Below are 25,113 nucleotides of genomic sequence, written 5' to 3' on the forward strand. Positions count from 1 at the left end.
TCACCGTTAGGGTGAAGATCAGAGGACTCCAATCTTTCCCTCTCTTGCACGTAAGTTATCTCATTTTATAACAAAAGGAAAATGAGTTAAATAGTGCCAAGGAATTAAACTGCATCTTTTCTTCTAGAAACATTGTTGTTAGGTCTTGTCGAAAAGTTGTTAGGTGCCCTCAGGATTCACTAACTATTACCGGTAGCTGGAGATGGTGACTGCAAGGTCTTAACTACTACTTACTAGCTGAAATGTTGATTCCTGGTCTAGAATGTGTTTAGGTCGAACTTGACTCAAGAAAATAGCCAGGTTGAGTTTATGGTTGCTTCAGTTGATTTCCAGAATAATGTTCATGAGATCCAATTCAGATCTAGTTGCTTCAGCTCAAATCTCATTTTCTAGATAGAGATAAAAGGCAAAGAAAGGTTAATGTTCCAAACATAGTTCCAATACCCCCAGAGGTGCGGCACAATGCATAACGTGTTTATACTTGGCGGCCATTTGAGATTCAAAACACAAGATCTGCTTTCTTTTGGATACAATCCAAGCAAGAAACCATGAATACAATATATCAAACTCAACTATTTCTAACAACTAATACGCTAATTATGTACTTGCAACCAGAAAGGGCAATCCCAATAATCATGCTACCTTGGCATCACCGGTTGGGAGATCTTTGCGAAGCCAGTAATTAACAAGAATAGAGTCCAGAATAATCTGTACCAATAATTTTCAGTTAAAAAGAAAGAAATAAGAATACATGACGCAGACGACCGGATGTAAGAAATACCTGATTTAAATGAGCTGCAACACAAGGAAGAACAAGTAAACCAGACTCACCAAGTGCACCACCTAGTTGCTCCACTACAGCCACCATTACAGGTAGAGTTTTCTGCCAAAACCATTGCCAGTGCACCTTAAGGTTTTATATTTTTATTTTTTCCATCAAAGAAAACCATAAAAGAATTTCCAAGAATGGGGAGTACAAGAGTTGGAGGGCAAATTCATTTAATAACTGGTGAAACAAACTAAATTTAGATAAATGACAGAAGAAGTATAATGTTTTTTTTTGTCTTATAAGTCATACATATGGATAAGCTACTAGCTCAATAGCACACTCACTAACCTGGCTTGCAACAAGGAGAACAGCATCTGCATTTTCTTTCATGGAAAACACTGATTGATTACCACCAGACACAGCTGCGAGGTTCTTAACAGCAACAGCATTAAAGGCTAACAAAATGAGATGCAGAAGCCTGCAATACAAGATGCTAATATAAATAGATGCTAATTAAGTTATGAAGACAGACACTGCTTAATCCAGTTACATCATTTATTTTGCTTCTCTGACCCATATTAAGGTGCGCCACTTAGAACACCCTAACCTCAGGAATTTCAAATAAATCTACACATGTTAAGTGAGCACTTACAGAACACAAGGATATTCGACCTGAATGCAATCAGAACTCAAAAGATTACATAGTATTACACAAATATTAGGATTTGATTTCAGTTCTACACATAAAGAATCTATCACTGCCCAAGAAGTTTTTCTTGGCACGTGGCCAACCGTGTGATTTGAGGAGCCCCAGAAATGAATTGTGGCTAGAAGTAAACTACAATTCCTATTTAAAGACTGATCAATACAATTAAACTGAATAAGTGATGGAAAACAAGTTAATATTTCTACCCATTGTCTTAAATTATGAAACTAGTGATACCAATAAAATAAGAAAGAATTTGATTTAATTTCAATTTACCCTCATAAACTTTACACGAAAAATCAGTTCACCCCTTAAACTTTTATTTTAATCAGTTCACCCCATATACTTTCAAATAAGATCAAAGAAGGATAAAATTCAGATTTTCTTGGTTAAAATCCGACAGAAAACGATCAAAAGAATGTTTCAAATCATATATGCAAGACCGAAACAAAATTCCTAATAATTTTACAACACTGAAGCTTTAAAATTAGTTCTCGTAACATAATTATCGATATAATCTATTTAAAAATCTAATTTTGTCCTTCTTTGATGTCATTTGAAAGTATAAGGGGTGAACTAATTTTGGGTGTAAAGTTTATAGGGATAAACTGAAATTAATTCAAAGAATTTTAAGAGTGAATATCATACACTCCCATTCCAATTGCCCCAAGAAAAACCGTAGGCTTAACCATCAGCAACAGTGACCTTGACCTGCTAACTTGCATCCATGGCACCTGAATAACCATCATAATAAGGCTTAAAACATGTTCACCAGAAAATGAGAAAAACCAAACAAGTTCAACAACAAAAACAACAATTATTTCCTACACAAACCACTAAGAACATACACATCCCAAGAATTTCCCTGTACGCTTTGAGTACATGTTCAGTTTAAGTAGGTGGCTGGAGGATCCCAATTGAAATCTTCACATCCGAAAAACATTTGCATTATTTTCCTCCAACAATCATAGTGGTGAACTACAGAACCACTCCAAGCTAAGAGAAAACTTATATACACACAAAAACTACATGATTCTCCTCTTTGTCCACTGCTTATCTCAAAATCAAATCTCACTATGATTTCCCCAGAAAAACTTGAAGAAGCTTTCATTTTTTTCCATAATAAATTTAACTCCCTCTTCCTTTATAGGCCTTCAATTTAGATTTCAACCTAGGAGATTTAATTGAAGCAAGCTTTTCTTCCTTTCAAATTAAATACTTTCAAATTGTCAAAATGTTTAGCCAAATTTCTCATTTTCCAACAAGTAATTGAAACCTAAACCCTTATTTGTTTAGGGATTTGATGACAAATATCTATCGATTTAGTTACTGTAAATTGGGACTGAAAGCAAAAATTCCATAAAGATTTAGAGGGAGATCAAAATCAATCTATAAACAATGGCACCACAGTTCTTTAAGATTATAAATTCAGATTTCACTGAAGCACAAGACAAATGCCGAAGTGTATGTGGAAGCATAAACCACAACATCGAAACAACCAAGGGGATCCACAATCCACATGCATACCAATTACACATGTTTTAGGTGTAACTAAGGAATCTCATGTCATGATGAAAGCGGGCATAGGATAGTGTGAGTGTAGTCATAGCTGATGAACATACAGCAAATTCGAAATGAGGGCAGTGGTCTTACTAAACTGAGGAGAATTGCACTGATCTTGGAGAGATTTTTACGGTTCTGATCAACAAAGTCTGCAACACCTGCAGTGCTCATTACAAAAGACACAGATCTTATACATAAGATAAGTGTGTAAAACATTTTGCATTAACATTGGATTTCTTACTGCTTACACCAGAAAAATTTTGGTATTTTCTAAACCTGATGAAACCTGCAATAAGACATTCATCTAGCCCATATCCAAACAGGAATTGGCTTAAAGCTATTTGATACAGATTTGAGGTCTACAGTTTTCTTTGCATGCACACTGTATGCTTGAGTACTTGCCTATATAAATGGTTAGGTCTCTGGCTGATACTGAACTTTTTTATTTTGAGAAGAGATACTTGACATTTTTAGTAGCCTTTGTACAAGTGAAAATATGCAAAAATAGCTAGTACAATCAAGTTATTTCCTTCAAAATTAGAAGAATGTGAAATTGTAGGGTGCTAATGCCTAAAGATGGGTCAAATACTGAGATTAAGTAGAATTTGTACGTCAATTTTAATTTTTATAGAAATCATTTCTGCTGTTATAACAAACTTAGTAACATAAACATATTATTTATTTATTATACAACACAAAGTAATTCCCAAACCAGCTTTGCTGCTGGGGCTGGAAACCAGTGCCTCCTGCTGAGCCCTACTCTAAGAAATAGTTAGGATGTTACTGTGAAGAGGTTCAACCCCAGACCACATGGGAGCAATTCATGGCTGACCTGTTCTACTAACCCATTGTAGGTAATTTCCCATTCCGAAAGGAAGTCGACTGTTGGGTCACCATTTTTAAATAATGTATAATTAGTTAGAATTTAAATTTAGCATCAATTGAAAATCAGGCCACTGTGTCACTATTTGAAAACAACTTTTTGTGTTTGAGTGCAACATTCTCACTTTTTACATTTTATATTTTGAAATGACGCTCTCACTTTGTATGGAACTACATACCTGTTAACCTATATCTGTATATATAATCAAGTTACTTGTTATGAGACTTGGTATTTTATCAACAGTGTCTGATAGGGCAGAATAATCAGCTCCAATGAACTACATACAACTCAAGTCCCATGCTCTAAAAAAGTGCTAGTCTGCCAGAAAAACAAAAACAAAAAACACGTATGGAGAGCATACCTTTGAAAGATTCTCGAAAAATCTGTTGAAAAAGCCAGTTAGTCAAAATGAATTTTTGAAAAGCAAAGATAAGGTAGATGATATTACATTATTCTACAGCAAACAACAATATGCAATAACTACCAAAAGGGCATAATATCACATCACATGATACTGCTAAATGACATACAAATTAATGAGAAGCGATTGAAAAGCATACCAAAAGAAAAATAATATAGACTAATATGGAATACATTTCCATTGTACTTATGGATTATCATTAGTCATTACTGAATAGAACTTAAACAAGATATGATGGTTTCAGAATCTTCTACTCCATGACACCAAATTTTCCTTAGTCCAATACCCACTAATGGCCTGATCACAGTGGGTAATTTTCAAATTCCATGTATAAACATTGCTAAATAAACAACATGATATTGCAGTTGATGTTGCCTTAAAGGCTTAAACAGTGGGCAATGCTAAAGTGCCAAATGATGTTAGACTTATCTTTGAATGCAGATCAGCTGCCTTATCCAATTTTAAATGCAGGACACCAAAATTTGGTATTTTCAGAAATTAATCTGTCTTATTTGTTTCTCTTTATGAAAAATTGAAAATACTTTATTCAATCAGAAACTAAATGGAGCTGTCAGTGTTCCATTTTTCTCTACACTGTATTATGGGAACACCAATATGGTACAAATGAGTAGCATCATGAGTTCTTTACCTTTCCCATGATTAGGGGGATCAACAATGTGAGAACAAGACTTTTGAACAGCTGCTTAGTTGGAACAGACACACCAACACCATCAGCAATGAATTTTGATATAGAAAATGGGACCTGAAAGAGAGATGCATCATATGACATTATCATTTGCTTAGAATCACCAGAAACTAAATCCAAGGCTGCATGAAAATACCTAAATGCAAGTATAAAATTGCAATAACTGATAGAAACTCTGAAACTCACAATCAGAATTCCCAATAGATTAGAGATGACAGTCATTGCAAGAGCAAGAGCAGAATTGGCCCCAGCTAGCTGCATTTGAAGTTGCAAACCTTTTGTTAAAACCCCAATCCTTGTAAAAGCTGCGTATATACTAGTAGAACAACAGAAGGCTTCATTTAAGATTGTAGACAAATGAAGCATACCTGAGTAAGTGCCACACCACTTGATAACGTGGTTGGCATACAGCAAAATATTGCAATCCCTGCATAAGAGGATTTACCATGTGATTTTTCAAGTAAAACTTCAGAGACACTAGATGACTAATCATGATTCTATCAACAAGACAGCAGCCCTATGTACTATCGAGCCTGGCCAGAATGTACACAACACTGAACCCTCAAATGAAGCTGCTTTTCTCTTTTCGTTACAAAGAAGACATGACCAATCAAGGACTGTGAAAATTATGCTTTAGAACAGATGCATAATAAAACTTTTTGACAGGAAGAAAACAAAGAGAAGTACAGATGCAAAACTTACAGACAGAAGGAATATAGCTGAAAAACTAAAATAAAACTATCTGCAATTTATTAGAGCTTTCCTTCGTTCAGTAGTCAATGAAAAATTGTGTCAGATCTCAAGTCTTAACAATTGACTAAAATGTCTGGCCATGGTCGGGATGCACCAAATAAAGGTAAACTGCTTACTACAGTTTCTAATATGTCACCTCTTCCTCTACAATGGTCTTTAACCTCACACCTTTTCTTCCTATATTCTTTCCAAATTTGAAATCCTAAACATTGAAAGTAGATTCATGGATCAAAATTGAAAACTCTGTAAGCCTACCCTATATAAAGTATTACATTGATGTTTAATGTTCTATAGGAAGTATTCTTCAGTGCACTAATACAGGAGAGGCATGATCAAGTAACTAAAAGGGAAGAGAGAGGAATTCTGCTCAATGTCTGGCAGAAATGTGAGGCAGGTAAATCAAAGCTTTGAACCCATGCATAAATCGGTGAGGAAATTAGTGGAGCATATTATGGCAAATCGAAACGGTATATACTGATAGTTATGCTGCTGATTCTTTACAAGTGATCTGTCCTATGCCAGCTAGAGTATATTAATTTATCACCAACAAAAGTACATGATATAACAGCCTAACATAAGTAGTACACTCATTTCCTGTCATCGCTTTCCCTGATGGTCATTGTTCAATTTACATATTAAGACTAAGTCGCATAACATCCTTCAGACTCTAGCCATAACTTAGCAGCATGGACAAGATTGGTTTAAACAAAAGAGATAATCCTAGCATAAAAGGATCCCTCCGAAGATATTATTCTCGATTTCACGACATCCCGACCTATAATAACAGAACAATAACCTTCGATAATTAATAATTAATAATAACTTAGAGGAAATTTTATCAATAATTTATTAAAAAAATCTTCTAACCTCAGAACAGTATAATGACCTTCGATAGACTTTTTAATTTCTTTTCAACAGAGATTTTTCGGCCACTGAAATTTCATAATGAACTTCAACATAGAAAAGGTCCAAAACCTCATACCATGTCATTCATCATTTTTCATTTGTTAAGATCGCAGCATTTTTCAAATTAATTACACATTGACATTGGAATAACAATATTATTCTCCAACCAGCTCTATAAATGAAAATAATTTAATTACCATACCTCTAACAAACTCTTGAGGTTGGAGCGGCAGTTGCAGTACTAGCCTCGAAAAATATGGAGTAAATAACAAAATGGATGCCTGCATTATGGAGAGGTATAATAACAGTAGAATTGTGCATCAGCAACGGAGATCATATCATATCATAACATAATGGTCAGCATCAACAGAATGTCCACGAAAGTGTTACAAAGAATTCCATACAAAAATGTGCAAGGCACTAACAATTTGGCAATACACTAGCTTAACTAACAATTCAAGTGGCCTTAAGAAATTGCATAATAAAAGAGGTGAAGGTATCAGCTAGGGGAAAAAAACATAAAATGACCTGTCGAGATATAAACATAACCTACATTAAATAAACTAAGTGACCAAAAAAACAAGCTATCAGCCATAAATTTTGTCCAAAAGTCCTTAGATAAGTTCAGTTTATGCCAAGTTTTTATATCAAATCATAAAAGACTGCATCTTGCAACAGAAAATACAAAAATAAAATAAACAAATACATTTGATGATCCTGGAAGTATGAAGTCCACAGACATGGGCATCAGTGCTAATCATATGACGGATAAAAACCAAATACCAGCGCACAAGTCAATCTACAGTACACATGACCTTTTTACCAAAATCTATAACTCATCCGCTGTTTCCCAAAATACATAAAGCAACAGTATAATATGTGTGAGTGAGTGTGCGACATGCAAAAGCAAAAGACACAAGACACTGAAGTCATACTAGTCCAAAGAATCCAACGGGCCACGCATCTGCGGCAGCAATGATTTCGCCCGTGTGCAAGGTCAACCCTGTGCCATCAAATAGAAAACAATCAGCAAGTGCAGGGGGCATCAACTAAAGAATGACCAAACAGACTACACACTGAAACGCTGAGAGACCTGAGATGATGAAAATCCCAAATGTGCTAAATTTCGACAGAGAATATGAATCAGCAAGGCAGCCCAGGGTTGGATTGGCGAAACCTAACGCCACGCCGCCCACAAGAGCTGCACAGAAACAATTTTTCAATGACAAAAACACAGGCAATGCAATCAAGTACGATAGAGTAAACTAAAATCAACCTATGGGGAGAAAATTATTGGCCACGAAACCGGGCAAGGGTTTAGCCCAACTCAACACTTTATCTGGTTTGAATCCATCACCATCTATCTGAAAAGAGATTCACATTTCTTATAATGTAACAGGTAAACTAACAGGAAAAGACAACAACAGCAAATACTGAGGACCTGATCGGAGGCCCGGACGGAGGTGGGAGACCGGAGTTTGAAACGGAAAGCGGGGTGGTTGGAGGGAGAAGGGGAGAGTCGGCGAGAGAAGGAGAGGAGTTTGGTGGGTGGAGGAGTGAGGAGTAGTCCCGCCATGTGAGTGTGTGTGTGTAGCTCCCCTCACCACTATCAACCTCTCAGCTTCACTTGTTCACTACCCCCACAGCACTCTTATTTTGACTTCTCTTCTTTTCAAACATTTATTGACTTTCTTTTTTCTTCTACGGCGGGTAAATATTTGTGGGCAAACCGTAAATGAACTTGCATTCCTGATACTAGTACATAAGTTACCTCATCTTCTCTCTCTCAACTAATGATGAGGGTGGTTAGACTGGATAAGATGATATACAGTGACAGTCATCTTAGATCATCTTCAACCCATATGTTATATTTGACACTTCAACCCAACGTCTCTATTTTAATAGCACCAAAACACGCTAATAGATTAGGCATTTACACGTGAATTTGACATTAACTCTTCTCATTGTTTACTCTCTCTCCTGTGCCAAACAACTCCGATCTTTAACTAAGATTCTCTCTTTCTTTCTCTGTTCTCATCTATCTCTCTCGTCTAACTCATTGATTTAGATGAAATCAACTCCACATCTCCATGAATCTAGTCTCCTTTCCATAATCAACTTGACATCTCCATCAAAATCACTCTTTCTCTACTCAAAATCATATGTTCAAATATTGATTAAGAAGAAATTCCTAGAATTCTTGAAGATCTTTGGGTTTCCCGATTGGTGAAAATTGAGATTATTGTGTTATTGCATGGGTCCTAAAGGTTGTATTAAAAAGATATGGGTTTTGATCGGCAATCTTTGTTGCAGATGCGGAAAGAATAGTGAGGGAGAGATAAGGGAAATCAAATAGATTTGTAATCTTGAAGAGAAGAGAAGAGAAGAGAAGAGATGGAGATGGAGATATGTAACTGATGAAGGTAGCATGCAGATTAAGAAAATATGAAGATTAAATATTCTTTTAAATATAAAAATACTAAAATGATAAATTATTATTTGAATTTAACATATCCATTGGAGTAATAATTTGTCAAAATTGACACTGCTGAGTCAAATGTCAAATTTTGAATCTGACCAAATATAAAGACATCTCCAATGGAGATGCTCTTAGAGATTAAATTTTCTGCTTCATGCAGTATGGTTCTAGAGAATTCTTTTTGCTTATGACATGGGGAAAAATTTTCAGTGAAAGAAAAAAATAGAACACTAGTCCTAGCTATACTAGAAATGACAATAACACAGCTAGGAATAGCTTAATAAATTTAGACCTTAGGAATAGCTTAGAAAACTCTGAAAAAGAAGTTTTCCAAGTCAAAATTTATTTAAAATTTGTGTGTATGAGTGTGAGTGTGTATCTCTATCACAACCTCACAGGTGTGATCTTATTTAGGAATTTCATATACAAACTAACTAGTAACTACGTAGGAGAAACTTCTGTATTTTTTGTTATACATGTCACTAGACCTTGATCAGTCGTTATGCTAGTGGGAGGATGTAACTCCCTCAAAGGAAAGCTACATTTTTGTTGAGACATATAGTGTTGAAATCTATGAAATGATGACATTGACATGCATTCTTCAAGGGTTTACTATGTAAAGTTGGGAAAGTTAGTAATGTAGTTATAAGTTGATGATTGTTCGATTACTCGACATCAATATATAACCTTGTAAGCATTGTTAGTAGTATAAAGCAAGAGGGTATCGTTCACAAACCGGGGATCCAGTCAGGGCTTAGAATCACAAACATTTAACAACGAATTCATAAAGATATAAAAGGTTTGATATAGGTTCGGATTGAGACATAAAAACAGTAAATAAAACATAAACTAATATTTACATGTGATCAACCAACCAACACATAATACATCACCAATACAATTCATATAAAGCTAACGAAAATCAAATTCTAGTCCTCCTTTAAGAGTCATGCCGAGACACTATCATGAATGACTAAGGTTGGATCATGCAATTAGGGTCCTAAGCAGTAACCTAAACACATAGACACTTAACACATTCAATTCATTCCAAGCGGTCTTAATCGAAATCTAACATGCTCATCCTACTATACAACTCCAAAGCCATGCATATCGAATTCATTAAGCATGTCACCTACTTAACCCCCAATCATGCAATTTCGAAAATCATATAGAAAAGAATAAACATATTCATAGCATAAGTCATAAATCCAACAACCTAAATATCATGCTACAATCGTATACATAACACATAGATACTTTAGAAATCATACAAAGACATGTCACGGCATAAACTAAAATCATAGAACTAAAAACCTAAAATCGCAACTTTATATAAATTGAATCAAGTAACTATCTCATAGACAAAATCGAAACAAGTTTACTCTGCACAAATCGCATGCTCATCCAAGAACAAGAAAAACAAAAAACCGAAATAAACATAGAGAGAATCATGGTTACACTTTATCAATCAAGCGATTCACAAAGTATAGCCGTGGCTTCTATGGGATGAAACCTTCTTCACAAGCGTGCTTGAAGGCTATAGATTGGTGGAGAATGGTGGAATCGGTTTTAGGATTTCTTGGAAGGGTGAGGGATTGATTCGGCAGAGCTAGGCTTGTGCTTGTGTGCAAGGTTGATGATGCATGAATGGGGAGTCCGAGCCTCTATATATAGGAGTCACAAAACCCTCTTGCCGTCCTAATTAGGAGATAGAATCCAATTGGGAAGCTGAAATCTTTGATATTGATTTTGATTCATGTACTCCAAATCCAACTTGATGTAGGAAACCAAATCCAATAGGGAGACATATATGGGCTGCACATAATCTCTCCTTGTCCAACTAGGAATAGCTAGGCCGGCCTCTTCTGCTCCTTCTTCAACTTGGACATGATTTCCTTGTCTCACTAGGAATGCATCAGACATCTCTACTCCATTCCAAGTATGATTTGTCTTTCCTGAAAAGAATTCGACGATTAAGGAATAGGAAAGAATAAAAATAGGAAAGTAGAGTTCTAGTCGAGTAAGGAATCCTAGCTCAATAAGGAGTTCTAACACTTAGTACAATTTCATCATCAATTCTTCTAAATTCGACATAGCTCTACTTAGAACATACAAATGACAAATATGAACCTAAAACAACTAAATAAGAAGTAACAAAGCATAAGAATAAGGCATATACACATTAAGAACGTTACACTTTGTGCTCCTATCATAAGTATTGATAATCATTCTTCTTGCGTTTACTATATGAAGTTGGGAATTGCAGGTGCTAATGAATACTCAACTTTAGCTAGCTAGTAGCTGGAGGTGGAGTTCATAGCTCAAGCTATATTTATCCATCATAAAACTACTGGTTTATTGTCACATGGTGTCTAATCTAGCTTGAAGTATATACTTTAGTTAATATTTTGACACCCCAGATTATAAAAATCAAACTTATGTTCATATATTTTTGTATATATAAGCTTGGTAATTAAGTAATAGGGATGGAAACATTCTTTTCCATCTCTACCAATGTTCAAAATATCGGTATCGAATGATATATCGTTTTTTTGAAAAAGTGAGATATCGGATATATCGGAGATATATCGGGGATATTGGAAAAAAAATATTGTTCCTCTTACGAAATTATTTATTTATTTATTATTGAATTATATATAAATAAATACAATTATTAATTTTATCTAGTACTAGAAAGAAGCTCTATGTGCTTGAAAAAATGCACGTTGGTCAACAAAACTACAATACTTTTCCCAAAACATACGAGCCATGTAGTACGAATTGTAATGGTTAACATGATAGTTATATATCTCTTTTGAGCTACTAATAGTTTCTTCGAGAATGAGGTAGTAAGGATGAACCCAACTCGATAATTGATCATAAATGTCTTCAAAATGACCATAATTGTAAATAGGATGACCATATTGATAGTTGACTTCATGTGATTCGTTTGACATCCCACTGTTCTATGTGCCTAAACTGATAGAATCAAAACTTAAGGCAACTGAACTAACATCAGATGAAATATTTTGATCATCAATGACTCCTCTTGTCCTCCTCCTGCACCTATTTTTCTGTTGAGCACCATGACCGCCTGCTCTAGATCCATGATTATCATCTTCGGTAGCATGATCAAAATTACTTTCACAAGTAAACTGCTCAAATTATCCACCTACATAAAATTTTCCATATTCAAACCTTGTATCTCTACCACCTCGTCGACTTGCACAACTACTATCACCATTACCACCATCACCACCACCACCATCATCATCTTCACTATCTGAACTATCTGGAGTTGCTACACCGCCCCACACACTAGCATTATCAGAATCATCTCCCGGGTCTCCAACTTCATCAGATAATACCTTGTTTACATCAATTTCAAAATCAGTTGCCTTTTCTACGACATGTGGAGGAGAGTTGTCATTTTCATCATCGAGGTGTGCATGCATAATCCAATCATGAAGAGGATCAATGTCATTCTGAAGTGGTTCATAGCAACATGAAGTAGATCGATATAATTGTTTTCATTGATCACATTATTCTTTGCTCGTTTATCACGTAGTCGTAACTTCGTGTTATAGTAGTAGTATACGAATTTTTCCAACTTCTGATATGCAAGACAGTTCCTTTTCTTTGTATGAATAAGAGCAAAAGTACTCCACTTTCTTTCACAAGCAGAAGAGGAAGCCGTTTGTGCTAAAATACGCATGTCAAATTTTAGTATTATCATCATTCCATGATGGGTTCACAGGTTGCTAGCAATCTATGAAGGTATGAGGGAACTTCTAAGAGACAAAGACTATAATGTGACTCATATTTTCTTACTTTCCCCAATAGTGCTCAAGGAGAACACTCCTTATCTAGATATCTTTTGAGAGGACGCCAAGGAGATAAAGATTACTACTCTTTCTATATTCCTCGAGGAGAACATTTGTTACTAAAATTCTGGATATTCTCTTATGATCGTCATGAGAGTGTGAGACTATGTTGTGACCCTTTATTTTGGATTCTCTCAAGGTCAATGAGAGCACTGGTCACTGATATGGCTTGACTTTTAAGAGTTAAGACCTGAACTTTCACTCATCTTCTCGATATCTTTTACGAAAAATTGAAAATAGCCGATTGAAGGACTACTCTTATTTTTTATATTCCTCGAGGCTCGAGGTGATTAATTAATCAAAAAATCCAAGTCAAGGAGAGTCTGAGACATCCTCAAATTGAGTTAAATTTTTTAAGTGAAAATTTTCAAATATTTCTCTAAAATATCGAAGATATATCAGATATATCGTAAATATCGGAGAAATATTAGAGATATATTATGTTATCGGAGAAATATCGCAGATACAGGAAAATAAGATATTTACTCCTAAGATATATCGTTTTTTTTTTTTGAAAAATAGAGATATCGGAAGATATATCGGAAATATCGGGGAGATTTTGTTCCTTGATCTCTACAATGCATATTGATAAAGGTTTCTATTAAGAGATGCAGTATTTGTGTTGAATGCTTGGTGATCAAGTCATCAAGTGATTTGTATGACAAAAACTTTATTCATAACAAGTAGAAAGAGCCAAACAGAAATGTTTGACGAAATAAGTAGTGTAGTGAAATCTTTGTGATTGAAGTTCGCTTCTCCGTAGTTAGGAGATAGAATCAAATTTGTCAACTAACCACCCTTGTATCTGACCCAAGACCAAAGGACTGATCAACCGTGGTAAGAACTGACATTTTATTCTATAGTTAACTTGGATGAGTTCGAGCTATTACAACATTTATCTAGACCTTTTTTTTTTAGAAACTATTTACCAAACACTGTACATTTTGAGTAGAGCTATCTCATGAAATTAGCCACCATAAGTATATATATATATATATATATATATATATATAATATCATGGATTAGTGGATACTAATGATGGCTACTAAAAACTGATGCCAAAATTAACTTGACCCATGTGGAGCTATATTTGACATTGCAATGTCTTTGGGTCCTCCTTAGGGCATATTAGTGGTGTTTTCGGTTTACCGAAAATTTTAACGGTCAGACGAGGTCCGAATTAGATGAAGTTTTAATAGGGTCTCTAAATATCAGTACCGATAACATCAGCTGGTTTCAATTAATCTCGAGATGTTTACTTCATATACTTCATATAGTTGTTTCATAATGCTACAATTTTATTTTAAATCTAATATAAATTTATAACATAAATATAAAATTTTAAATCTAGTATTATTAACATATATAATATTTTAGTATAAAATACTGGTCACTCCTCACAGTTTTACAAACTTGACAGTTTATTCAATTTCAACTGATTACTCCTTATACTTTTCAAATTCGAGCAATTTGGTCATTATGTCATATTCCCATCCAATTTAAGTGTTAAGTTCATTCAATTTATGTTTTTCTAAAAAACAACTTAACACTCAAATTGGATGGAAAAATGAAGAAATTACTAGATTGCTCGAATTTGGAAAATATATGCAGTGATCAGTCGAAATTGAAACTTGAAGGAGTAAACTGTCGAGTTTGTGATAGTTTGAGGAGTGACTAGTATTTTGTTCAATATTTTATGTATAATTATTACAAAAAACACATATAATTGATATTTTTATAATATTTTACTTCTTGGCGGGTGTTTACGGGCCGGGCTCATGGGCCGAGCCGGGTTTCACACCTCTAAACTAAGCCCAGCTCTCTACCCACGAAAGTGGGTTTTCTCGCAGGCCAGACCATGTAAAAGTCCATCGGGCTTGCTGGCCGTTGTGGGCTTTTTAGATCCGCTGACTAAATGATGAGGCCTAATTTCCTCTATAACGGAAGCCTACGCCGATCCAAATACAATTAGTTTCATTGGTGTTTTTTTTTCTACAACTTGCAGATAAATACATTCATTATTCATTTCTAAAAAATCAATATGATGGCTAGAGCTATGTTAGCCCCTACACACCATGGGGTACACGAGCAAACATGTCATAGGACAACGACTCCATGATTAAGGGATGCACAAACATAGGTTTCACTTGGCACTCAATATATCTGTAAACGAGATCCAAGTACTACCTTTATTACACTCCCAAGTCCCAACAGCGTTGATAGAGTTCAGAACGAACTCTGGCCACGCCATCTCGGATCTCTCTTAGATCCCCAAGTGTTTCTTATATCAATTGAAATGTGCCATGTTTAAGATATTGGAACCGAATTCAAATGAAGTTCAAAGGGACTTCAATGATGGGAGAACTCTAGTATACAATTTTGCAAATAAGGTTTAGCAACGAAGGTAGAGAAGGATGGGATGTAGGGATTGCATATTCTATGTCCAAGTCACAATTTACCCCACTACTACAAATAACCCATAATAAGCACAAGGCATATAGCTAGCATCCGCCTAATCTGCAGCATCCTTTCATGATCATTCAATTCTCATCAATACCTTCATCAAAGATAGGTTGGCCACATTGCTTTTTTAATATGTCAAAGCTTGGTTTCCAGCTCCTCTGCTGTAAATATCATCTTCCAAATCACACCTGCATATAGTTTTGCACACATTTCGACTTATCAAAATCAGAGAGATCTCAATACCTTCTCAAAAGTCAAAGAAAAAAGAGAGAGAAACTCAATACAGCAAAGAGAAATTTAACTTTCCAATTGTAAGTAACTAGTTTGTATGCTAGCATGTTCACACTTAAAGAACTTAGTCACCAGCAATGAAAGAGATGCATCAAATAAAGCTAGAAGACAAGCTCTTACTACAGATGGATCAACATCTATTTGCCCTGAAATTTCTGGATATAAAAGATAAGTAATAAATCTTAAAATGAATTACAAATAAACCAATAGACAAATGAGGAATGGCAAGAAGAACTTTGAGTCACTTTATCCAAATTTTTGATAGTTTCCACATTTAACTGAATATTCAGATAATGCAGAGTTACTGATTCAGTAACTCAGTGACTGAGGAAAGAAGCATAACAAAAAATTAACCAAAGATCATTGATGTGAACTTACTGGATGCCAAAACTCATCATTTTTGATAAATCCATGGTTCTGAATCTTCTGTAACAACAATTACACATCGACAATATGCAAAACATAACGATTAACGGTTTTTCAGGATTTCAGAAAAAATTTCTAACCATGCATGGAATAGGATGAGGACTGAAGAATGAAGAACATGACCACTGTAAATACAAAACAAAACAAAAAATAATCGACATCAACTAATGAGCTTAAACAGTAAATAACACTGTACTCAATTTTATTCAACAGAGTGAATAAACCAAATGTTACTCACCAATCATGGCCGAGAACAAAGAGATCTAAGAACATGGTGCTCTGAGCACATCAGTAGAAATGCCAAACAACCCAATAGTCAAGTTTAACTGCCAGAGACACTAGGCTAGCAACCACAGCAACCACAACAGCATCCCTCACAACACAGCTCATAGATTTCCAAAGGTTCTTAACCCAATAATGCTTCAGAATTGCCGCCCTAATATCACCCCAATCAAACAGAGGAATACCTGCACTCTGGTCAACTTCATGAAAAGTTGCATCACTCAATGGAGCACCCACTCTGGCTGCCCATTTCTTCTCTTTAAACCCATCTGCGAGCCTGACAAAAACCAAGACTCTTGCTTTGGTTGAAATGCAATTTCCTAGAGGGTGTTGAAGTCTCCTCTTTTCTAGTTGAAGGGTGCATTCTAGGGAAAGGCTTTAAGCCATACCGTGGCGTAACCACCCCGTTCGCCTTAGAAGAGATCCCAAACATTTTGAGCTTTGTATACTGGAAAATCAAGATAATGTACACAAGACAGAAGCTTGCTTCATTCTGAAACACAACAAACCTATCATCATGTCAGTATTAAAAAAAAGCTATAAATTCTTGGCAAAGGCCAGCGGCAATGGAGTTCTTTACAGTCGGCAAACAATTCATATTTAGTACTTGAACACTAAAATATCACTCCCCTTAAGTTCAGGGTAGCATTTCACTTGGCAATTTCACGATCAACATAGTTAAGTGGAATGAAAACGTATTTGATGAACTCACTAGATAAATTCCCTACTGAAGGACTTGGGTGAACGAAATGCACATGAAGAACCAATTCATAGTATCAAATTCTGAAACAAATAAATCACGTCGATAAAGAGATTATTGAATCACAAAAAGACGAATCGGTGTTCAAATCCTTAATCCAAACAATCGCGAATTTGAGTCAGATCAATACTTACTGAAAAACCCGAAAGTAAGCTTTTGGGATCGAAAGCTTAATCGGCGTTCCTGGCGGTGGGTTCAAAACTAAAAGCTTGACACTCATGATAGGAGCACAAAATGTGACGTTCTTAATGTATACATGTCATATTCTTATGCTTTGTTACTTCTTATTTAGTTGTTTTAGGTTCATATTTGTTATTTGTATGTTTTAGTAGAGCTATGCCGAATTTGGATGGTTTGATGATGAAATTGTGCTAAGTGTTAGAAATCCTTATTGAGCTAGGATTCCTTACTCAACTAGGTTTCTACTTTCCTATTTTCATTCTTTCATATTCCTTAATCGTCGATTTCTTTTCAGGAAAGACAAATCATATTTGGATAAGGAATAGTGATGTCGTGATGCATTCCTAGTGAGACAAGGAAGTCATGTCCGAGTTGGATAAGGAGAGGAGAGGCCGGCCTAGCTATTTCCTAGTTGAAGTAGGAGAGATGTCGTGCAGCCCCTATGTGTTTCCCAATTGGATTTGGTTTCCTACATCAAGTTGGATTTGGAGTACATGAATCAAAGTCCATATCATATAAGATTTCAGCTTCCCAATCCGATTCTATCTCCTATTTGGGACATCAAGGCTATGTGTTTGACTCCTATATATAGAGGCACGGCCTCATTGTTTATTCATTATCAACCTTGCGCACAAATACAAGCCAAAGTTCTACCAAAACAGTCTCCCATTCACCAAGAACCCTAGAATCTGAAATCCATCATTTTCCATCCCTTGTATCCGAAGCAAGTAACCTAGGATCTTCATTTGCTTGGAATAAACCCCGTAGGAATATTTCAAAGTGTAACTCTATGATCTTCATGTCTTATTTCGGGTTTCTATGTTCTTGTTCTTGGATGATTTTTGTTTTTGTTTTGTTAAAGTTTATTTCGATCTTGTCTATGAGATGGTTGTGACTTTCGAATTGTGTAATAATATGAACTTTTCGATTTTCTATTCAATGATTTTAGGTTTTATGCCGTGCGTTTCTGTCCATGTTTTTGATTAATTTTCGGTGTGTTCTTATATTGCATGTGTAATTAAGACAAGTAGTTGATGTTGCATGTGTTAATCATTCAAGGCTAGAAACGATTATGATACAAGTAGTTGATTAATTGTTTGTTCTTTGTTATCTCACTGATTATGTTCTTAAGTTCGACATTGGATAGGTGCTTGAAACATGTTAATTTCTCTATTTGATACATAATTGCATGATGAATTAGTATGTTAGATTTCCTAACAAGACAAGTATAGTTGAGCTCGATAATATCCATGTATTAGGAACCCAATAGGAACTTGATTCATAATCGAACCTAAGTGGAACTATGATACCTACGGCATGAACATGATTGTGACTTGATTTCGATGGCTTTGTTCTTACATGATTTGTTTGGTGATTGCTTATGTGTTGGTTGGTTGATCACATGTGCATATTAGTTTTGGTTTTATTTTCTGTTTCTGATCTGAAACTTATCTCAAATCCTTTGATATCTCTTATGAATTCGTTGTTAAATGTTTGTGATTCTATGCCCTGGTGGATTCCCGGTTTGTGAACGATACCCTCTTGCTTTATACTACTAACGATACTTACATTACATGGTTAAATATTTATCCCTTATAGTGATACTCTAAAACCATACTTCTAATAAAGGACGAAATAGTAAATATGAAATAACAAGGAAATTGAAAATTAAAGAAATACAAAAGATCAAATCGAAAGATCAAAGATGTAACCAACCAAAACAGTAACACTAGTTTTCTTTCAAATATCTAGATTTAGGTTTGTGCAGCCGGACGGACCGGTAGCTTTCGCAAGCGAAGCAATGATCGATATTGGGTCAACCCGAAAACTAATTGAGGACACCAATAAGAAAAAAAAATGAGTTGATCGGTTCGATTACTCGATATCAATATATAAACATGGGTAAATTCCTCCTATGGTACCTGATGTTTGGCTACTTGGACAATTTGATACCTGATGTATGAAAACAGACAATTTGGTACCTAAAGTTCTCAAATTTAGGCCATTTTGGTACTTATGTCAATTTTGACCATATTTTCAGGGTTATTTCCGTCATCCTATCTCTACTTTACTTCATTTTTTCATAATACCTCCAAATTGCCTCTAAATTATCACTAAAAATTTGATAACTCATCCACTTAGTATCTGTGATGATTTACGTATATAAGTTTTCATAATTTAGCTATCAATCTAAATTAATTTTAATTATAAGTAATTTAAAAAATATTTTAATAAAAAATTACAATTGAATAAAGGCAATTTATTTCCTTTGCAGAAAATAATTCTGATACAATAAGTATATTAAGAAAAAAATTATTTTCGATATATGCGAAGTAGATGCTAAGTGGAGTAGAAATATCAATTTAATTATCTCCAAAGAGAGGCAATTATAGGAAGAAATGAAGAAAAATATGAATTTAATGAGTTTAGACCTAGAATGATGAAAATAACCCTAAAAATATGATCAAAATTGATAAATAGTTTACAAATGAGAACTTCAGGTACCAAATTATCCGTTTTCATACATCAGGTACCAAATTGTCCAAGTAGCCATACTTTAAGTACCATAAGAGGAATTAACCCTATAAACATATATACACACACTGTTATCTACAACGTACGAACTACATTAGTTATGCTTAAGTTAAGATTCATTAGGTTCATATTTCATTAGATGTGGACAGGAGAAATTTTGTATAATCATATATATATATATATATATGGGGGTAATAATTAGCTAGGGTCCATATGATTTTAGCTTTCAACTGATAATATAGCACGCAACTGGCCGGATAATTCGAATTATATATAATGGTGCAGATAGATATATAATAATTGTATTCAACAAGAAAGCACGATGCCCTTTTGCATTGATTGTTTGACTGAAATTCATATCGAATTTTCAGGCATCATATCTGATTAATTTCCATGTATCATAGACTCGCAATCTCGCATACTAGTTGTGGCTCTATATATATCCATGTGATAGGTAACGATCTGTCTAGGTCAGCTGTCATTGTCCGTGACCAAAATAAGAACTGTTTTTTAATTTTTGGATAGAAAATAAGAACACTGTATTTCCATCATATCGTTTTCCATTGTAATTGCTACGCTTTGCTCTTCAATTGGTATATATACCAAAAGTCAGGCACTGAATGTGAACTCGCTCCATTTATGAATGGTACGTTTTTTATTTTTGGATAGAAAATAAGAACACTGTATTTCCATCATATCGTTTTCCATTGTAATTGCTACGCTTTGCTCTTCAATTGGTATATATACCAAAAGTCAGGCACTGAATGTGAACTCGCTCCATTTATGAATGGTACGTACGAGCTTCACTTCATTATTTATTGTGGACTTATTATGGTCCCTTTTTTGGTAATCGACTAATGGTCCCTATATGGCCCGCCCTAAATGGTAATAAAACTGAAGAAAAGTTTGGCGGGTCATATATGCACAATTCCGCCCCTAGTTGTTCTTATCGCTACTCAACACCAAAATGACAATTACAAAATACATTTTTAGTAAGAAAATTTTAAAAAAATTATCCCCACATTTCCCTCTTTTCTCTCCCACTAATTCTTTGCAAAAATTACGGTTTTACTCAATCTCATGGGAAAAACGGTTAACTACGTACACATGTGGAGTATGTATAAAAATGGTAGTATGCTACTTCCAGCGACCGGCGACGCGCAACAACGGCGCAGAAGGTGTCGGCCGGAGCTCTATCACCGGCGCACGGCGGTCAGAATCTGTAATTTTTCAGAAATTTCAATATTTATATACCATCCGCGCCGTCGTTACACGTCGTCGGAATCGTGAACATCAGCACTTGCAGACGCCCGCTCTCGATCCTCTATATATAAATTGAAAGATTGAATTTATGTTATTTTCTTGTGATTTATAAACTGCATGCATCACCACAAACGACATTTGGCTTTTGGCATATAATCCACATACGGATACGGTCCAGTATTTCCATATTCTTGCTTTTCATTTAGCTGGCAACTTGATCTAGTATTGTCTAAAAATCTATTCCATTTTCAAGATTGGACTAGCCAATTGACGTGAAAATAAATCAATTAAAACGTCGAACACCAAATTTGTGTATTTGAGAAAAAAAATTTATATATGCATGTGTAAACTGTTGTGGACTATAGCGAGATTTTTCATACGAAAGAAAACTATATACATACCATTGATATTAACACACTTGTTTCGATTATAAATTGTAGACATATGAAATGAAATGAAGTAAATCATCTTCATTAAATGATTAAATCGACCAAGGACCAAACAAAATTACACACGTGGCCCAAAAGTCAGCAAAGTTGGTGCAGACCCGAATAAAACTCGTGTCAGCACATAAACAGATGATTGTAATCGAAGCTACGTCATTCCGACGTAAATCGAAAAATTGAATGTCATTGACGATTCGAAATGGTAATCGGACATTTAATTAAATTAATAAATTCCTTAACGGTTATAATTAAGTCAATTATTTTCTGTTTAATTTAGTTATGAGAATAACTAATTTTAAATTAATCGGAAAATACATATTGATTTAATTATACAATTAAAGAAATTTATTATTTTAGTGTCATTAAATATTCTACAAAATATAAACCTTGACACTATAAATACCCCTTTCAACATGAAGAAAGGGGACTGGAGAAGAAAAGAGAAAATCACTTGAGCAAGATCACTCTCGAGAAATCCCGAAGTCTCCCAAGTCCACGAAGAACCGTCAAGCTACCAAATCGCTTGTCTTCATCAAGTCCAAATCCAAACTCAAGTCCATGAAGAATCATCAAGCTGCCAAATCGATCGTTCTTCATCAAATCCAAATCCAAACTCAAGTCCACGAAGAATCATCAAGCTACCAAATCGCTCGTTCTTCATCAAATCCAAATCAGACTCAAATTCTCAAGATCAAGTGCACGTCACCCTTAAGCCAAGTTACATACGGAGATAGAATCAGAGGAGTTCACAAAGATTGTAACCCCGCGCTTGATTATAAATAAATCACATTTTATTTTTACACGTGTCTGCATTCTTGTTTGTTTTCATATTCTTGTTCTACAAATTGGCACGCCCAATGGGACATTTTTGGCCTCTCATCTCCTTCTCCGAAGAAACCTTCAAATTCGTTTGTGCGATGGCTTCCATGAACAACCAAGCCGTTCCATCGACGAAATCCAAGTCCACAACCGCAAGGTTAAGCGGAGAGGTCGAGCCGGTCAAGAAGTCCAAACAAACATTCTCCAAATAAAAGAGTGAACCGATCACCCTTGTCACCTGGAGCGTGGCTAGAGCTCAACCCACGACGTTTATGGCACTTGCTAGTAAGCCTCGTCAACCAGTCATCACCTTGGAGAGCTTGGGAGCAATAGAGCATGCCTCTGAGAGTGGGAAGAAACAAGCGTCAAAAGAGAAGAAGCCAAAGAAGCAATCTCCTCTATCCGTTCATGGTGATGGCCCTATCCTGAAAGACGTTTTCTCTGATGACGAATCAAGCACATCATCATGCCATGGAAGTCCCAAAGAAGATGGCGATTACTTTCATTCTATGTCGCATGAATCCTCTTATGACAATGCGCAGGTCTTGGTGACGGGGACATCCACGATCAAGGAGCAACTCTCCAATCTGTTGGAGATGGTTGAAAAGCTCACCCGAATGGTTGAAGAAAAAGACGTGCAAATCGCTGAACTTTATAGCAAGTTGGAAGATCACGATGCTGAGAACTCCACCAAAGGGTCGCCTGGCAAGAGCAAAGTAAATGAAAAGGGAGAAACGTCCGAGAACGATGGTGACTCGCTTGGTTCCTTATCACTCCAGCAATTGCAGGACATCATCACCAACTCAATTCGGGCTCAATATGGAGGTCCTTCTCGTGACTCCCTCACTTACTCCAAACCTTACACTAAGAGAATCGACAGCTTAAGGATGTCGCTGGCGTATCAGCCACCGAAATTCCAATAATTTGAAGGTAAAGGGAACCTAAAGCAACACGTCGCCCACTTTGTGGAGACTTGCAGTAATGCTGACACAGAAGGCGATCACCTTGTCAAGCAGTTTGTTTGCTCGTTGAAGGGAAATGCCTTTGAGTGGTATACAGACTTATAGCCGGAGTATGTTGACAGTTGGGACCAAATGGAGCACGAGTTCCTCAATCGATTCTATAGTACAAGGCGGACGGTGAGCATAATGGAGCTAACTAACACGAAGCAACGGAAGGATGAACCCGCGGTCGACTACATCAATAGATGGTGCTCACTTAGCCCTGATTGCAAGGATTGACTGTCAGAGGTGTCAACTGTTGAAATGTGCATCCAAGACATGCACTTTGATTTTCTATACATCTTGCAAGGAATCAAGCCTTGTTCTTTCGAAGAGTTGGCTACTCGAGCCCACGACTTGGAGCTAAGCTTGGCAAGTCATAAAGGAAAGAATGAGTCCCTGGTTGACCAACGAAAAGATAAAGTCTTCGGAAGCAGATTTGATGAGATTGTGAAGAAGCCTTTCAAAGAATCAATGGTCATCAATACTGCACCGTTTAAGATCTCTACGCGGGATAAGAAGGAGTTCAATAAGGTGGAACCTCCTCGAACCTACGATAGGATTAAACGCACGCTGAAGGAGAGGGAGCGAAAGACGTATCCGTTCCCAGACTCTGATGTGGCAGGCATGTTAGAGGATCTGCTCGAAAACAAAATAATAGATCTTCCAGAGTGCAAGCATCCATAAGAAATACTTCGAGTCAACGATCCGAAGTATTGCAAATATCATCGTCTCATTAGTCACCCTATAGAGAAGTGTTTTGTTCTCAAGGATTTGATAATGAATCTCGCCAAGCAAGGGAGGATTGAGCTAGACGTTGACGACGTTGCTGAAGTCAATTGCACTACCGTAACATTCGGGTCGTTCGAGCCAGTTCCACTCAATTTTCACCCAAGAAAAGCATCGTCCCATTTCACAAAGGAGGCGCGCGAATATAAGAAGACCAAAGACGTTAAAGAATGTCTTGCTTCCACGCCCATCCTCCAAGTTGCCTCTAATTCCGATGATGAAGGATGTATATTGGTCACCCGGAGAAGAACTCGCAAAGGTATGATGTCAAATTCACCGATTTCCCAACAAAGTCATAAGAAATCACCTCCATGATGGGAGGAAAATGGACGAGGTCGTTTTCAGACGAAAGTCATTCCATATATATGGAAGCCTCTTCGCCGGAACTTGTCAAAAGAACACTTGCCTACAAAACAACCGAAAGTCACTTCAATGGCCACAAGTTGTGAACTTAGATCCAAAGAAGACGAAAAGTCTAAAACAAAGAGAAATAGGTGCAAGTCAAGTGTTAAAGAAGAATGAGGTGTTCAAACAATTGGAGAGTCTAACTTTCCAACTTAGCCTCTCTGACTTGATGCAATTGCCAAAATCAACGAGATGCGCACTTGTGGAGTTGCTTATCGACGTAGGAAAACACTCCACAAGCATGAAGGAATGTGGCGCGTGTGATGCATATTGTGATACCATTCACTTCACAGATGATGACCTCCAATTGGGCTCTAAGCCACATAATCGGCCTCTTTTTGTGACAGGGTACATGCGAGAGCGGAAGTTGAATCGCATGCTT

The 25,113-nt window shown here is 36.0% G+C and overlaps 3 protein-coding genes across 4 annotated transcripts in view; 1 reads left to right on the plus strand and 2 right to left on the minus strand.

Annotated features, from left to right (window-relative positions):
- LOC126801498 (membrane-bound O-acyltransferase gup1) overlaps window positions 1–25,113 on the minus strand; it is a 178,711-nt gene that overhangs the window by 124,310 nt on the left and 29,288 nt on the right. The gene's annotated exons all lie outside the window — the stretch shown is intronic.
- LOC126801503 (diphosphomevalonate decarboxylase 2) overlaps window positions 1–25,113 on the plus strand; it is a 191,966-nt gene that overhangs the window by 23,448 nt on the left and 143,405 nt on the right. The gene's annotated exons all lie outside the window — the stretch shown is intronic.
- On the minus strand, window positions 371–8,314 carry LOC126801504 (probable sodium/metabolite cotransporter BASS4, chloroplastic). Its single transcript, XM_050528874.1, has 14 exons — window positions 8,149–8,314; window positions 7,984–8,071; window positions 7,801–7,908; window positions 7,643–7,710; window positions 6,910–6,988; window positions 5,417–5,475; window positions 5,235–5,303; window positions 4,992–5,105; window positions 4,283–4,304; window positions 3,129–3,196; window positions 2,124–2,209; window positions 1,118–1,247; window positions 782–883; window positions 371–708 (listed from the first exon to the last, which is right to left on the minus strand). The coding sequence occupies exons 1-14, from the start codon at window positions 8,281–8,283 to the stop codon at window positions 634–636; spliced, it is 1,203 nt and encodes a 400-aa protein (XP_050384831.1). The 5' UTR covers window positions 8,284–8,314; the 3' UTR covers window positions 371–633.

Source organism: Argentina anserina, chromosome 7 (assembly GCF_933775445.1).
Source record: "Argentina anserina chromosome 7, drPotAnse1.1, whole genome shotgun sequence".
NCBI lineage: Eukaryota > Viridiplantae > Streptophyta > Magnoliopsida > Rosales > Rosaceae > Argentina > Argentina anserina.